Below are 18,521 nucleotides of genomic sequence, written 5' to 3'. Positions count from 1 at the left end.
TTGCACAAACGGAGGCAGGCTTTCTAAATATTTCAGTAAACACACAGCTCTGTGTAAACCTGACAAATTTCATAACATGCTTCCTGATTACCAGGGTTGATTTGATGCCACATCAAAAAATGCTAATGAGATTTTAGAGTGTTTTCTGTGCGGCAGCACTGTCGGATCTCTTTCTTTAACATAACATTTAAAAAATCAAGGCCACATTCTCCAATTTTATTTTAAGAGCCTGGTGAACTGCATGTGTTTTAAACAAGTCACTGATGTGTATTTGTCTGTGTGCTAAAATACTGAGCACGATGAACTGTCAAGAAAGTGATTGATTTTAATCAGTGATGGAAAAAATCAACAACCTCATTAGACTCAATTAAGATTAGTAACTTTGTCAAGTCAAACCATTTTGAGGAATTCTTCCTTTCTGGATTAAGTTTGATCAACTCTATCAGTTGTGTTGTGTCAGTGTGTGCTGCGTCCTTCAGATAATGTTAAAGCGTGAAACATGCTCTCTTAAGCTGTTTTCACATATGCACAACGCAGTGGGAGTTTTTCTACAAAGACACGTTCAAAACAAATCCTCTGCATTATTCAGGCGAGAGATGGTGCAGCAGGCAGAGACAGGAAGTAACATATTAACTCCGCTGTGGAAATCACGTGATTTTGTTTCCGGTACATAAACACAGTTGTCTGATCACAACAAACTCTGTAGAAATCTTCGTTGGTATCTTCTGTGTGTACGACACACGCTTTTGCCTCTGTCTCACGTTAGAAGCATCATCAACCCCCCCACTCGGTCGCGGTGAATCTCCTTCTGTGTCAAACATTGAATTCTACGACCTAATGCAGACTTTATAGTATGAGGCCAGGTAGAGAATGTTCGCAGATAATCCGAAGGCTCTCACTCGGACATTTGCATTCACACATGCACCCTCTCTGGAGAAGGTGCAGAGAATATCCAGAGTTCAGTGCATGTCTGAAAGCAGCTTGAGTTTAATTTGACCATTCTGGGCTTCTGTAGAAACATGCCAGTGCAGCATGGTAGCTTATGCACAGGTGGACACGCTGGGCTTGCAGGGTAGGCCAGCAACGACCATTGTATTAGAGCCCCCATACAATTCTGTCACCTGCTATGTACGGGAGACTGCAGTTACATTATGGTTGGAAAACCCAGATGCCCCATGCCACTAACTTTCTGCCAAAATGTTTGTAAAATTAGGGGTTTGGTTGAACTCTACAATATCTAAATGTTTATATGTCTGGGATGGTGGTTACAGTTAATCACTTTCTTTTTCAATTTTCATGATGCTCCATTTTTAACAGTGCACAGTTCACACGGGACATGACAGCATCTTCCTTCAAAGAGAAAGTCCTGCTGTCTTCTCAGCTAAATATACATGTGTTTATATACTTTAGTAAAAATAGGTGACACCATTGTTTTGTTCAATGACAGAGAGTAATGGGTCGTCCCACTGAGGGGGATTAGATACTGTAGGTGTCTGAATACTTCAAAGGCAGAAATAAGAGGGGAATCACATAGTTCAGTCGCCATATGGTCCGTAGAGAGCGCCCTGCCCACCCCGCAGCCCCCACCTTCAAACTGAACAGGAGCCAGACAGACAGTAATGTCATAAGAATAATGTGTCACAATATACAATAGATATATATATATATATATATATATATAAAGGCCTATATTCATCCAACTGTAATCTGACTATGAGAGTATTTAGTTTAGTGTAAAAAAAAATCTACTGAGTGGCTCCATGGCTTTCATCGCACTGCCATAAAAGCCAGTAGCCATTCAGATTTACCTTGAGCCTCAGTGTACACTCAGGCTCAGCTTTTAACATTGTTGTGATTAAAAGGCTAAAACACATAATATTCGCCAGGGTGATATTGAAGATTATTATTATTAATTTCATTGTAACAACCAGTCTGACAAAGCTCAAATGTTATGGTTAAACAACTGTTCCTGGAGTAGCATAAGTCATAAACCCTGCCTCCCCCATGTTAGCAGATGGGACATGGACCAAACTAAAAAGGTAAAGTGAATGTCAGATAAACCAACCAAAGATGGTTTCTTTCATTTACGTAGTTCTCATCACACAAAGTTTTCCTACTTCTGATCATTTTGGTTTTTTTGGTTTGTTATTTGATGCTATAAAAACAAGGTGAAACATCATGATTGACAGCTGAGAATGAGTTGCAATTGGTCAAGTGCATAATCCATCCCCCGGTCACTACTGCACAGACTCTGGCTCCAAATGACGTCATCGGAGTAAGATGGCAGCATTCATAGCCTGGATATTTAGGCTTCATTTCTGGTTAGTGGGAGGAAGTGAACATGCATTGTCCATCTTTCTTGACAGTCAAAGCCCCAGACAATGGACTGGCTTATTTAGCTGTCTTAATGTTTAGGTCATCTGGTTTGTTGTGGAGCCACATCTTAACTCAAAGGAAATCTTTGTTTTTGACATTGACCCAACCGAACCGTTAAAAATGATTTAGTTTTTTTTATTCTTCTAATGTGAGCCAAATTCTCTCAAATGTCGGAATGGAAATGACCTCAGTTAATGGTTTGAAACCCTCAAACCAAGACTTATGCATGGGCATGAAAAAAAACGAGGTGAAATCAAGTTTGTTGTCTAATCAGACTGTAAGTTCTTGATGTTCTTAACTTTAAAGGATTAACACTTGATTCAAAAATCCTTTTCAGCACTTTGATGCTGAAATGCTGAAGTTTAAAATGATGGATGCCTTTCACTCATATCCACAGAGGTTTTATTGCGTGTCAGCAGAACTCTTCAGCCAGGAATAAGAATTGAGAAATAACTTACATCAATCACTTTTGGCAGAAACCTGCTGCTGCCTCTGTCTTCTTTCAGGGCACAATACTTTCTAAGTTATAGGCTCCTTTGGCTACGAACCCAATCGGTGAAGTGGCAGACGTTCTGCCCCGCGGTTGACCTTTTGACTGTTTAACTAATTCTGGCAACTGCAAACCCAGTTAAATGAGTGAAGCCAGGATCTGTGATCTAATTGCACGCGGGCCCAGAGGAGAAGAGCAACAACATCATCTATAAATTCTTGTTTGGAGGAGTAACATATCATAGCCTGTGCTCACTGAGTCTATATTGAGCTGAAAGAGTGCTGCTAACAAACTAAGGTCGCTGAGTCGCTGCTCTATTGAGGAAAAATGATCTTCCAGCAGCATTTTGTGCACTGACAGTTTTAAAACTGATTATCCAGTTGAGGACTGAAATGGGTGTTGAACTGATCACGACTGAGTCCAAAAACTATTTGTAATGCTTAATTTTGAGATATCCAAAAATTAGGTGTGCAGTCAAGTGCTTTTCTCCACGATATATAATCACATTTATTCTCCTCTTATTTGCATTTTTGCCTTTATTCAACGGGGACAGCAGTGAGAGCAAGAAATAAAGAGGGAGATCCTGGCGGGAATCTAACCCGGGATATTGCGATTACATGGTTGGCTTCTAAAATCCCTTTGCCACCATGCGGTCCCTGCCTTTTAAAAGCCTCCCAGGCACTCTTGGCTACAGCACTTGTGCCTGTGTGAACAAACTTGGCGTCAAATGTCCACAGGAATCTTCCTCTCCAGTTTTACAGCCTGCGCCAACCACGACCAAGAAAGTGCTGAAGGTCTCCCGCATGAAACAGAAAAAAGAACAGAGGATTGAAACCTGATAACAATAGCTCACTGGAGACGCACGTTCTGTTACACATGCTCTGATGCCAGATGTGAACAGCAGCGTGTCACAGCTGGAAGAACACACAGAGTCTACGAACAGTGAGCCGCTGATGTAGTTCTTGAGATCAATGCAGCTCTGCTTGAGTCCAGGTTTTACACTTTGAAAAGCACATTTGATTGAATAATACCATGGCTGACATAGACTGTAGAGCACAGACTGAAGGATGTAAAATCTCCTCATCACAGGACAAAAATATTTCGTGCTCAATTGATAAAAGGGCACTTTAAGAGCCCTTTCAGAAGAAGCGGGGGTGAGGCAGAGGTTGCGGGCCTCTTCTGGTCTGTTAGCAGCCTCTGTTGGCCCTGGACGTGTTAGTGCATCCAGAGTCAAGGTGGTGATGAATGTTCACAGCACTGCACCGACTCCAAGGTACTGGAAGCTCTTTGTTATGACAAGGAGAGGGACTACAATCAATTGTTGGAATCTGTCTTACCCAACAAACAAATTAAGAGACAAGTAGAATGGCAGTCAGTAGAGCGTATATATATATATATATATATATATATATATATATATATATATATATATATATATATACTTCCGCCAAGGCCCAGCAGTCCCCTTAAATTCAACCAAGCTGTATCAAGTTACACATGCTTATAGATACCATACAACATCCTTCCACCAAGTGTCATTGAAAACTGGTCAGTTACTTTTGTGTAATCTTGCTCACAAACACAAATCACAAATCACCCGACAAACAAAGTTACAGCAGTTAAAAACATGTCCTGCTTGGCGGCTGTAATAATCTATTAATCCTCTGCAGATTCTACAATAAATAATGCTTTAAATATGATACACGGCTAACACAGATAGAGTATTTCTTGTATTTTAGGTACTTCATCCATCTGGTTACAAACTTACACAAACAAAATTTAGAGCAGCACTAAGCTGAAATTTAGGCAGCCAAAAACAGAAATCAGAGGTGCTTATCTTTTCTCAAAGTTGCCGCTGACATGTTACAAGACAGCAGCACAGATCCCGACCTGCTTCATTAGCTGGATTCTGTCGACAGACAAAGAGACGACTGTAAGCACCCTTAAAAGATATACAAATTTAGAGAGTAAAATAATGTTCCTATATGCAGCAACAGCTGCACAGAAGATCCCAACATCACATGTTCAAAAACAGAAGTAAAAAGTAAGGTTGATATAATATTGAGAAGAATTTATTAACAACATGTGCACAAGTAGGTCAATACATGCCTTAAATAGCTCAGTGCTGACAAATAGCGGTGTGCGTGTGTGTCTGTCTGTGTGTGTGTGTGTGTGTGTGTGTGTGTGTGTGTGTGTGTGTGTGTGTGTGTGTGTGTTTAGATAACATTTCCCTTGTCACCAGCATTAAAGCTGCCAGTCACTGAAAACCTTAAAGAATTATGTAAACAACGTTTTGTGAGGCTTGAATAATTAAGTAATTTCTCAGCTTTAGGCAAAGATGTAATGATGATGAAACCATTGATTTGATAATCTCATTGGATCAAAACATCATCGTAAAATGAATTGAAGACAGAAATAAATTTGGTTGGATGAAAAGCTCCTAAATATGTATTGGGAGAAGAGAAGAAACGGAAAAAAACCGAAAAGAAGAAAATGTCCGTTTGAAATGCTTTTGTTGTGAAGAAACACCGGAAGAGCTGCAGACGTTGTAGTCACCTTGACGCTGTCTTCCGTCGGTAGTTCCTGTCAGGATGGCTCGGTCACTTCAATTTAGAATCGCTGTAGTTTGCTCTGTTTTGCTCTTTGTCTGCTCGACACTTGTATGTTGTAATAACGGCAGAAGGGTGAGTGTGAGATGTCAGTGATTTCAAACATTCGTCTGCAGGGAAGCGGAAACTGCACCTGTTAGCGGTGCGGTTAGCATTAGCGGCTAAAGGCTAACAGTGGGGTTCCTTCTTGTTTCCAGGTCGGTGATGCTCTGGACACGGAGTTCAATGGCTTCTCTGTGCCTCTTGAACACTCCTTCGAAATCGGTGAGATGGTTTTATCATTGTTGAATCACCGTCGTTGTGTGTATTATGTTGTTGGCAATGCCGGTTAGCAAGCTAATGCTGGTAGCCATGCTAAAATTCAATGGGGAGCGCTTCATACCAGATTCCATTGAAAAATCCGTCAGTTTAGTATTTGTTGTTGTTTTTACGTACATTTATTAATCTGTTTCATCAAAAGTGGACATTTTTCAGAGCTGCTAAGGTCTACTATAAATATCGGTGTGAAGGGTAAATAATATTTGGGTTTAATTCATTGTCTATTTCCATTTATCAGATTTAACGACAGTGACACAGTTTCACTAAGGGATCCATCTTAAAGGTCCAGTGTGTGAGATTTAGGTGAAAGGGAACTATCCTCATGATGTTTTCACTAGTTCATTTCATCTAAATTGTATGAATTGTATTTTTCTTTACCCCTGAAAAGTCCCTTTATATTTAAATACTGTATATATACCCTTTCCATGGAGGCCGCCATGTTTTTTACAATAGTCCAGACTGAACAAACTAAACACCTTTTTGAGTTTTTATGACAACTGAAGCTACCACAGGTTATCTCTCATGTTTGGAAGGAGAGGGTGAGGTGAGGGTGAGGTGAGGGGTTTTCACCTGCAGCATGCAATTTCAACACTAGATATCACCAAATTCTACACACTGCACCTTTAATAGGAGATAACTTTTTAATTGCTTCCATTTCATGTGACCCACTGAAATCAGATCAGATATTATTGCTACCCTGGACAAATAGAATACACATGTTTTGTTTAGATTATTTAGTTAGTTTTAAACTAGTATCTCACTCAGTATAGCACTGACCTCCTTCACTGTCGCCTTATAAAATGCCTGACATTATTCCTACCCTGGACAAATGGGACTTACATCTCTTTATTTGTGCTTCTTATACTTTATGTAGGGTATATTGGATAATAATACAATTCTCATCGGGAACTTCTTGTCGGTCCTTAAGTGAAAGCCTGTGAAATATCGCACTTCAAATTACCTTCACTGTGTTACATATGTGTTTTCTTCAAAATATGTAGAAACATCTTTGGTAACAATATGGTCTGATCACTCATGTGGGTTATCTTGTTGTTATATAATGGTTCTACTGCTTTTTCCTTTTTTTAAAACATGACAGTAACTGTGTTTTACTCATACTGTATGTTCTTCGTTAACTGTATGTTGTCCTTCTCGTTTCAGATGATATTGCAAGGTTTCAGGTTCGTGGAGCGCTCATGTTGAAAGCTGGGAGGGAGCCCAGCGTCTCACTGAATCAGAACCAGCTGTCAGGGGAAGACAGAACCAAACTGAAGGTGAGCTATGTTTATCAGGTCGAATAGATTTAAATCAAAATCTTCTGTAAAAAAGTCCAAGGCATTGCGACACATACATATAATGTGAATTTACTGCTGTTGCACCAGTGCGATAGTTATGTGTGTGTGTTTAAAATAAAGCCACTTCCAGGTGATAGTTGCAGTTAACAGCTAGCTAAAACAGCTAGCTAAAACAACTGCTGGTTAGCTAGCTGGTTCAGACAGAGGGTGTGTTCAAATAGTCAGTTTTCATTAGGACAGTTGTTTTATTCTCATTACACGATCCAGAACTGATGTGAATCCTCCGGCGACCTCGTCTGATCTCCTGATTTCTTCTGTCACATCTGTCAAGACAGAAGTCACAATAAACAAACAGAATGCATTTATAGTTCACAACATCACAACAAAATATAAAAGTTATTTCAACCCCCTGACTGACTCATTTTTCTCCACTGATATAAGGTTTTCTCTGTGTATGTTTCACACATTATTTGTTTGATTTCGATTTTCAATTGAATATGTTTTGTTATTTCCTGTGTTATGGTTTAAATGTTCCCTCTGTATAAAATGGAAGCAGCTTTTCTCTAGACATGACACTCTATTTTGGACAGGAAACTTTATTATAATTATTATATATATTATCTTTAGTATAACTGTCAGCACACAGCCTGCAGCACATGGTGCTGAACATTTTGTACGTATTATACGCACAATGGTTCTCCTTTTTTAACTCCTTAGTCCTTATTGTTCTCAGAGATGTTTACTTGTGACACATGCCCTGTGCTACAATACTATCAACCTCTTATAACACCAGCGCTGTGTGCAAAAAAGTCAACTCATAGCCCTGAAGTCATACAAATGGAATATCTAACCCTTGTTTTGAACTTTGATGACTCCACAGGAAGTGGCTGCTGTCGACGGTCTGTACAGAATCCGAGTGCCTCGTGTTTTCCTGCAAACAGACAGACAGATAGAGCGACAGATGGAGGGTTATCTCACAGCGTTTGTCAGAGCCGTATGTATTTCACTTATTTTTGCCAGTAAATAATCTTCAGGATAAATTGCAATTACTTACAGTTGATCAATAGGACTGCACGAGAGAACTGTGAAGAGATGAGGGGTTTTAGAAGTCTGTCAGCTTCTTGTAACATTCGTGCCATTGATGGGATGAATGAGAAAGTGTCTTGAGTGGTTTTAAACTGATAATGAACAATCCTGAGCTCCTTTGTCATGAATATTGCAGAAAAACAGCTGTAAATCTGCTTGTTGGCCAGTGAATGTTCACATATCTCTCACTTTTTAATTTAAAGGTCCAGTGTGTAAGATTTAGGTGAAAGGGATCTATTGGCGGGTCCTCTCTACGGAGGCTGCTTTTTTTTAACAGTAGCCCAGACAGGACAAACTAAACAACTGAAGGCTACCATTAGGTTCTCCTTCATGTTTGGAAGGGGAGGGTGAGGTGAGAGGCATTCAGCTGCAACATGCAACTTCTGTATGTGGATTTTGTTTTGATTTGTAACTAAAGAGGTGATTTAGCATCTTACTGTTTTCAACTTCACTGGTTAAATAAATCTACAATGTTGTAAAAAAACAACGTCACTTAATAGCTGCTAGAATTTGCAGATATTGAATGAGGAATGTTATATAGTAAATGTTTTGTCTTAAACTATGTTGTGATTGTTTGCACAAAGTTATTGTTTGTACAGCGAACCATTTATCTTGGCTTCATATGGCTAGTACTTTTCTTCCTGTGATCCTACAGCCAATTTGCACATGTTCACTGTCTTCACGTGTTACTGCGAAAAAGTACGATTGCCTTAGATGGATTATGTTAACTTGGGTGTGTGCAACATGATATTACACCCAGCAAAACAAAATCTTTTATAAACTGCACTGTGGGAAAGTATGAAGAATGATTATCTTTAAAGTTTATTCGAATGAAACATCATCACATACAACATGTGATATAATTGTGGATGATATTTACTAGAGCCCAACCCTCTTATAGGCTGATATGAGCCTTACGCAGAGTTAATGGTATCTGCATTTATGTTTGCCGTTATGCACCAACTTTTATCTTACAGAACAAACAATGCAGAAAAGATGTGCATTTGTGTTTGTATTTTATGTAAAAACCGTTCTATTTATTTGGTTGTATTTGTGGTTTCTTTTTATTTAACGTTATTGGAAACTGTAGCCAAAATATCAAGCCTCACTTTGTCTCAAGGGCTTGATAACAACATCTTAGGAATCATTGCCAATTTTTTAAATTTCATCAGTTGATGTTTTGAATTTGTTTTTCAGCCAGGCTCTGCCACTACCTGGGTGATGTCAATGTAACTGTGATATGAACTTGTTTTCTCCTCTGACTTCTTGCCTTTAGTGTGCCATGGTTGAGTCCCATCTGAGCGACGCCATCACCCTCCACACTGACGTCTCTGGGTATCTGATCGGCGTCTCTATAGTGACGTTTCCTGGGGCCTGTCGGGGCACTGAGGTTGAGGATGAAGTTGATCTTGAGGTTTTCAACACTACACTCAGTGTCTTGGCGCCTGTCAATGCATCCGGGTGAGTCCTAGATTTTTTTTTTTTTTCATCTCATCTACTGTTCTTATGTTGGCACATTGCAGCCTCTCATATTTGTAACAGGCTGTGCATCAGTGAAATCCTCTTGTGTCTGTCACTGGAGCCTTTGATTCAGTTATACGGTATTTGTCTTGGCTGAGGCGCTTCCCATAATTTTCCCATAGGTAGAACAAGTCTCTCTGCACTTTTCTGCCTTTCAGATAAACTCTCTGTTTTGGGGTTTGTTTGAATATTAATTGCCAACTGTCTTCCAGACCGGGGACAGCTCTGTTCATTGAACGAATCGAGCAGGAAACTGAGAAGAAAGCGAAGAATCCACAAGAGCAGAAATCTTTCTTTGCTAAATATGTAAGTACTCACACTGAAACCTGCTGATAAGGCCAGCGAGTGCTGCTTAAGACATACTCTCCTCCTTTAGCTATTGGATAATACAACAAGAATTGTTATGGCCATATAGTTAAAACATGAAATTGCCTATTTTGTTCATTTCTCTTCTCAGTCAGACCCACTACAACTTTTTTCCGTGCATGCAGCATGTTGCAAAATATACCACAGAGGGAAAATCAGTCCTGTCGTACAAGATTTTTTTCATCTTCCTTTTGCCAATATTTGTGGCAGAAAAGTATAAAAAAAAGTCCAAATGGTTGCACATCTTCTGTTTGTTCAGTGGGATCTGATGTTTTGAGGGTGTTTTCACACCTGTTGTTTGGTTCATTCAGTTCTTTGAGAAAAACAGATGCATTTCTTCTTTTTGGTCTAGTTTGTGTTTAACTGACTTTTACAAAAAGAGCCAAGAGGAGTAAAAATGAAATCATATGGCCTGACTAGTGACTAACTGATTGGGCTGTTTTGGTGACTGTCATCTTGGATCAGTGGTGCAAAATGGACCAGGCAGCAGGTTATGCAGCAGATTTCTGGTTCTAAAGTGTTTATCTTCCCAATCATCATAAAGAGCTCACAACGTGTTATTCGTTGAGACGGCACTGTGCGTTTTATAGAGAAACAAACACAGGGCTGTTAGATTTGTATGTGGTTACTATGTTTTTTCCTTTTGTCTCTTTTTATTGGTGAACGACTAAAATACTCAGAACAAAACTCAACAAATCTCTTAACTTCATAACTATGACCCCATTCAGACTTGGTATTAACATCCATCCTGAGTGATTAGAATACAAGTGTGCTGCTCAGAGTTCAGTTCTGAACTCACCAAAATGTATCCTCAGATCCAGTCACTCAGATCACATTGGGACGCATGGGGCCATATTCTTTTCTCTATGTGGAGGCAATTTGGTCCTGGGCCACAGAAAAGAGAACCTACTCAGCTGCCGTTCTCTGACCTGTTACAGTTTCACAATGAACGAAACATATTTTTACGCTGCTGAGGCATCAAGATTCACTTCATTGTCATTCAGAGCATGCACAAGACAAGTGCACAGTAGAGCAACATGACATTGTGGTAACAGGAGACACATTTTAAAAGCAGGATAGATGAACTTGGTGCTGTCCACTTGTTTTCAGTTCTCTCAGGGTAGATGTTAATACCAGGTCTGAATAGGGCCTGTAACCCTTTGATTGAAAAGGGGAAGTCCCTCTTCTCATGTGTTGATGCACATATGTAACACATATGTTCTACTGTGGTCACCCTTGTTGTATAAATACTGGCCACACATTTATCACAGATCAGGAAAGTGCTTTGTGAAAAGTTAGCTACCAGGAATGTGATCCAGTGATAGTTTCAATTATGCCGACTCTCACTCAGCCCTGTGGTTTGTCACCATAGATAAAATGTACCCGATTCTGCCTGGATCACAGTGGCCATAGCTCAGAGTTAGTTTTAACAGAACCAAACCGGTCAGCTGTGAAAACTCCCGGAGTTAGTTTGAGTCCCAGCTCTGTAGTGTCATTTCTCGTTTCCCCATGTGATGCTGTTGCCTTTAACTGAACTTGACCAATCCAAGATTTTTCAGACCGCTGAGAGTTTAATTTTAAACTTTTGAAACACAAAAAACACCCTGTTAGCTAGAATAAAACCATCTCCATGGTCGATCTCCATGTTTGCAAACATCGCTCGGCTCGTCTGATCTGTTTTCTGGATCTCACCATCTTGTTTTGCGCTGTGCTGTGTGTGTGTTGCCATGTTCAGTGACCTGTGTTGACTGTCCTGTGCTGCATCCAGTTACAGTGTGTTGACTTAGTGCTGTGCTGTGTTCCAGTGGTATTTGATTCTGGGAGGTGCAATCTTCCTCATGGTCACCAATTCGGCACAGCCCCCAGCAGGGGGAGGCAGAGAGCAGAGCTGATACCCACTGAAGTACTGTTTTCTTACTTGTGGTTCCCTCTGTCCTCCCCTTCCTCCTCCTCCTTCTCCTCATCCTCCTCTTCCCCTCCGTCTGTCAGGTTTTGTTTTAACTCTTTAGCAATGTAACTAACTGAACCCCACTCGTTGGTTTCCCACTCGTTCCTCCCGCTTCACTCTTTTTTTTCCAGGTTCAATGCCAAGTACATTTCAGACTGATTAATAAAAAGTTTGAATTCAATGTACTTTGTGTGTGGGAGCCTCTATGCTGAACTAAACAGAAATCCTTCATCTTAAATGTGGGTGTGAATCTGTTCAGAGTGTGTTTGGTGTTTGACCCTGAGATTTTTCTTCTTCTTTTCTACAGTCACTCACCCACTATACACGTCACCTTTTTTTCTCTTTTGTTTAGAAATTAGATTGAATCTAATCTGGGATGACCAAACTGGAACTGTTGTAGACACACGTCAGCGATGTCAATAAAAATTTTTATTTCAGAAACAAAGATATTGTTGTATTAACTCTTTTCTTTTTTTTCTTTTTTTTTCCTTGTCTCCTCCAGTGGATGTACATTGTTCCTCTCGTTCTCTTCCTGATGATGTCAGGCGCTCAGGACCAATCAGGAGGTGGAGCCGGGGGCGGAGGAGCCAACGGAGGTGGCCGATGATCGGCACACATTTTTTTTCTTTATGTGAAAATAATTTTCTTGAGTAACTTTGAATTGCTTTAACATAATGCTATTTCAGGCAATGTCTCCCCCAACTGAAACCTGTACAGAATAGAGGAAATACTGTGCCCTGCAGACGACTGCATTTTTAATACTAATGTGAAAATAAAATATTTATTCCTCGAACACGCAGACTGAAGATTTTTAAACTTTTAAGTCACAGATTCTCTTTTACTCTGAGTCTCAGATACAGTTGTAACACCAGTAAAAGAATATGAATACTCCTTAAAAGGCAGCAGATCTGGATATAATCAAAACAAATGTCTGATTAGTTAAGGATATTTAAACATTTGTAAGATATTAAACTCCCTACATACTCAAAACATTATTAATAACAACTTCAGATTTTAACTCTGAATTGATGCTTAAAGTAGCTATAACAGTCACACCAAATTGAAATTAAGTAACAGTGGCTGCAACACCCTGCAAAAAGGTTTATTAACCAAATTAATAAAAAACTAGAATTGCACTCACACTAAACCACATTCCTCAAACAAGGCCCAACCACTGATTTGGATCTGCACCAAATTACACATACTCATAAATATCAGTTCCCCTTTTCCTTTCAGTTTTTTTTCATCAAGATCCATTAATTATCTGAGAGGAATCAACCAAAATGTTGAAAGATTCCTCTCATCTCAGTGTTGAAGAAAAATAAGTCCTAGTAAATGGTTCTTCCCTGATCAATACCATATTCCTCCACCAAGTTTCCTTGAAATCCGTTCATTTGTTTTTGTGTTGTCTTGCTTAGTAACAAAACAGACCAGGCTGAAATCGAGGCGGACGTATAAATGTACAAAGTACAGCTTTACGAGGTCAAGTAGAAGTGAAATGTACTGGGATAAAAATCTACATAAGTAAAGTACAGAGGGATGAAAAATATACTTCGGTACAGTAATTAAGTAAATGTACTTCATTACACCCCACCATTGCAATTAGAGCCACCTCACGCCACATCTGAACAGTGATCAGAGTAGCTGCTGCTGCCCCCTAGAGGACTGTTGTGACAGTTACTGTGATTGCTGAAATAAGCTGAATGTATTCTATGATGTCCTTCCAAAGACTTGATATTGTTAATTTAAATGTTTGTATGTACTGTTGTGTTCAGTGTTATTGTAAGTAGATAATGTAGTGTACATGTGCTGTAACATGTTCTGAGGAAAGAGAATACTTCACATTTAACAGTCAAATCCAAACTTAAGGCCGACTACTTGTCCCTCTTTGATCTTTGTGACGCTGGCGTTTTTTGGGAGCTAATGTGAAGATCTGTCTGTACTCCATCGCCCTACCACCTATCTGTGTATTTATAATCACGAGTCCGAGGAGGGAGATCACACGACTTCACAACAACACGCCCCTAGAAACAGTATGTCCTAAAATCCCTGTGTCAACATCGCCTCTCCTCTTGCTTATGTCAGACAGTCGGTCTGGCTGTTTTTAGTCCGCGTGTCCAGCTGTGGGGAGTATCCTCTTATTTTCAGAGGCTCAGCGTTGAGCTTCAGCACTTCCGTGGCCTCTGCCCTGGGCCTATCACCAGCCGGCCCTTTCTCAGAATGACCCACCAAGTCACACAAGCTCACGCCGTGCTGCTCTGCGGCGGCTTCTCGATGCAATCTTTCTGTATAACACGAAGAATAAGGTGGTAACAACAGCTGAGGGAAAGAGGAGAGTTTTCAACTGAGTGACCCGCACGACAAAATTCATCTGTTTGTAAAGGGATCTGCTTCTGGCAGGTGGGGGCAGAGGTTAGACTGGGAGAGAAGCTGGTGATCAGTCGGCATGTTTCTATGTAATGTTATCGGAGAAACATGATGAGCCGTGATTTAACATGTTTTGAAGGGTTTCCTTGCAAACAATCCAGCACCTTATTCCTCTTTAAACCCACAGCCTTAGCTCTGCGTGTGTGTATTTGCTGTCTGCGCTAACACTGATGAATCATGGGAGGCCTATCAACATGGACTGTGATGGATACATGCTGTATGTGCGTCTACCAGGGAGCTGAGGGATGCTGACGCTCACATGATGGCTGTGATCTTTAGGAAAGGAATCATGGTTGTTTACAGTTACAGTCCACACACAAACATGTTGCTTTCAACATGTGCATAATACATTTAATGGCTGAAATTGCATATAAACTATAAATATATATAAATATAATAAGTTATATCTGAGTAAAACATATGGTAATTAGTATTATGACTGGTAATTACATGCAATGCAGTTTTGACAGTCATTTTCATACCTCTAACTGTATGTTGTAATTATTTTCTTATATTACATTATTATTATAATGAATCACTAGAATATTACTCAATAGTGCGTATTCCTTTTGTCAAAGGCAATGCAAAAGAAAATAATAAAAAAAGTTCCTGCATACGCATGAAAATGTATTACACTACAGTGACTGGAAAACGTCTGCCATCTCTTGAAACTTGGATCTGCAACAAACTCTCATAAAGTTCAGTCCCCTGAACATGCTTATTTTTTTTCATCAAGATCCATAAATTGTTACCTAAAGGTTCAATGTGTAGAATTTAGAGACATAGAGGTGAAGTTGAATGTTGCCAACAAACAAACCTTACACAGTGAAACTGGTAGAGAAACAGATGAGAAATATCGGCTGTTATAAAACATGAACAATATATTAGTTTTATCAATTCAACATAAATTGTACCACTAACAAACTTTTTCCCATCATCTTTATTGTTGCTAAATTAGTTACTAGCTAGTTATTATTATTAAACAGATAATGTTGAAGCTGGAACTCATCAGGTGACAATTGCTCATGTTTGTCTGTTAGTGTTTGCATATTGTTCCACCTCCTGTTCTCCTTGATGCATCAAGTCTACATTAAGATCTTCTGCATAAGACATCAGCTGCTGCCTGAGTTCTCCTTTCACCAGCTTCCAGAAAACTTCCATAGCACCATCTCCACCTTCTCCTACTGTACAAAAAAGAAGCAAAGAATATGTGGGATACACATGCTGCCATCTTCCCTTGGTGACACCATTTGGAGCCAATGTGCAGAGTAGTGATCGTGGTGCGGAGCTGTGATATCGAGGACTAATACACAAGTGAGTCAGTCTCAGTTATCAATCATGACATTTCACTCGGTTGTATAAGAAAATGACAGAAACAATCTTTTGGAAAGTTTTATTTAATGTGTACTTTGACATTTTTAGTTTGGTTCATGTCCTGTCTGCTAACATGGAGGAGGCGAGGTTAATGACCTACACTGCAACCAGCCATCAGGGGGTCATTGAAGTGATATGGCTTCAGTTTTCAGTCTTCAGTCGTCCATCTTCATAAACAGTTTATGGTACGTACACTTCAACCAACCCAGAGATTCATGACAATGAAATTAATTTAAAAATGTTGCAGATGGTTCTGTTCTGCAAACATTTGACAGGAGATAAGGGAACACATGGCTTTATAAACATTGTATGTAACTGAGAAATATCGCAGAGGAAAACATGATGGAGAAACATGGGGGGGGATTACATACGGTACATGAAACAGGCTGGCATGGCAGCAGTTACCCATAAATCTCCTGGCTCTCTGTTGCCTGGAGACCACCAATGTCAGCATGATTCCATGTGTTCGGCGGGTGAATGACACATTGTGATTTAGGAGCAGTTACTAGGTTTATGTTGCACTGAAACTCTGGGGGTCACTTGAGTCTGACCTGTCGTTTCCACGCTGTAAATCTGGACGTTTTAACCATGTGTGGTTTATTAATGATGCTTTAAGCTGTGTAAACTAATGACGTTTGCCTCGTTTCCTCCACAGCGTCCTGCCAAAGAGACCACATGAGCTGCTGGGGTTTTATGAAAACAAAGAAGTAGGTAAAATGTAACCAAATACAATTTTAGGGTTTTTATATTTCACTTGATTATTTCAGTCTGCGCAACTCAGAGAAACTGTATGTTTAACTTCAGTGCATTTACTGTGGTCACCAGTAACATTCAGATTAATGTTTTATTTCATACAAACATACATAAGCTTATAAAAAGAATATTAAATCAAAATAAAACCATTGGTTCTCAAACTGTTTGGTTGGTGGACCTAAGAAACCAGAGTCTAGTTTGATTTATGATTTAGTGTTTGGGCCCAAAAGATGTCAAACTTTCCAATATCTAACCCCTAAACAAAAACGAGAGAATTTTGCAGCGGAATTCAAACTTTTTTCTTCCCTCTCTCATTAACCCTCTCCTCACCTCTTCTGGTTTACCCTGTGACCCTTCTGAGGGCCCAAACCCTAATTTGGGAACCACAGAAATAAACAACTACACTGTATGTAAAGTATTCTGATGTCATCTCGAACTGCTACAAGAGTAAAATGGTGCATCTGTGCAAATAATAATCAATAACAACAAGTACTTTTACTTTATATTTTTTTAAATACTTTTATTACTTACTTCTAGTATTTATATTGTTGTATTGGTATTTGTACTGATATGGAACATCTAAATACTTGTTGTAATCCACATTAAATAATAAATAACAGTTGTGTGATAGCCATTAGTCGCTGCGGGATAAACACCAGGCAGTGTGCACAGTGAGAGCCAAATCCACGTGCACAACAGAGAAGAGAGGGAAGTGAGAGGGAGGAAGCACCTGCCTTGTCAATCAGACGAGAGCCAAGAAAACTACAGGAACAGGTCCTGACAGCTCGGCTGGCCACCTCAGATTACAGCCTTATTGTACTGTATCCCTGCCTCCATGTCACGCTTTAAACATGTCACCATAGCACCATCATGCTAACATGTAATGAAGTAATACGAGAGGACATTTAATGGCTACACAGGGATGTAAAGTACACAGCAATGTTGCATAGCGACCACTGAGTGTGTAATGTTTTGCATAGTGGCTTCAAACAGCCCAGAGGTCATGGTACAATACTATTTACGCCCCCTCTCTGACAGCAGTAAGCAGCAGGTGCTAAAATGTTGTTTTCATGCCTCGCACGGAGCAGAACTGGTATTATAGAAGCCACCACTGAGCGGGCTGTTACACTCCATTAAAATTCCTCCTCTAGTAGCATCGGGGGACACTTTCTCATGACAGGGAAGTTATATCCTATTTAAGTTTTATCAATCAATATTAGCCTATGAAGGAAATTATCCCCACGCAGAGGTTCCAGCTCACGTGTCTTCACGTGAATTCATATTTTACTTCATGTTTTACTGCATTTATCTGTCATCTACAGTCACTAGTTACTTTGCAGATCAAGATTTTGGCAAGTCAATGAAAGGGGTCATTTTGTTTGTTTTAAATTTTGTACTTTTTGCTAAAAATACAGACATATTTTGTACATTTTCCCCCGTCTGTTTTTTTGTTGGTTGGGTTATTTGAAAGCAAGATGATACAAAAACTACTGGACGGATATCATGTAACTTGGGGGAGGATGTGGTATGAATACATTTTGGTGCTAATCCAGGAGATTTTTATCACTTTCTTTAACTTTGTGAGATTGGGTGTTTTTCTTTGATATTTTGAAAATTTCCTAAGGATTCAATTATGGATCTTGATGGAAAAAAACATTCAAATATATTCACTATTCACTATTTAGTGAAGTGATATCAGCACAGAACACCTGATGACGCCCAGCTGCACAACTGAAGATTTGCCCCTAACATTCCCTGGTGGTCGCTAATATCTGCTAACATCAACTGGTGGTTGACATTCAAACATACAATGAATATTCTCGACCTTGTCCTATGTTCTACAATAAGTGTGTGTAATTTAATGCAGCTTGATTGAATTTATGGTGAGTGTAATTTCCTTTTTTAGCGTATTCTTGAAGTGAAGTGCTTTGTCTCATGTGTCCATTTTATAATCAAGG

General features: G+C 39.6%; 1 protein-coding gene across 2 annotated transcripts; it reads left to right on the top strand.

Moving 5' to 3' along the window:
* The first annotated feature begins 5,382 nt into the window (after positions 1–5,382).
* Positions 5,383–12,802, top strand: emc10 (ER membrane protein complex subunit 10). Of its 2 annotated transcripts, XM_020094122.2 has the most exons (8): positions 5,383–5,550; positions 5,673–5,739; positions 6,955–7,067; positions 7,969–8,082; positions 9,451–9,635; positions 9,908–10,001; positions 11,867–11,964; positions 12,512–12,802. In XM_020094122.2, exons 1-7 carry the CDS (start codon positions 5,458–5,460, stop codon positions 11,951–11,953), a joined length of 753 nt encoding a protein of 250 aa, XP_019949681.1. In that variant the 5' UTR covers positions 5,383–5,457; the 3' UTR covers positions 11,954–11,964; positions 12,512–12,802. The 2 variants fall into 2 exon arrangements, with proteins under 2 accessions (XP_019949681.1, XP_019949680.1); XM_020094121.2 differs by lacking the exon at positions 11,867–11,964.
* The last annotated feature ends 5,719 nt before the right edge of the window (positions 12,803–18,521 follow it).

This window comes from Paralichthys olivaceus, chromosome 5 (genome assembly GCF_024713975.1).
Source record: "Paralichthys olivaceus isolate ysfri-2021 chromosome 5, ASM2471397v2, whole genome shotgun sequence".
In the NCBI taxonomy this organism is placed as follows: Eukaryota; Metazoa; Chordata; class Actinopteri; order Pleuronectiformes; family Paralichthyidae; genus Paralichthys; species Paralichthys olivaceus.
Note: the sequence above shows the minus strand (reverse complement) of the source record. Positions and strands in the feature narration are given on the sequence as shown.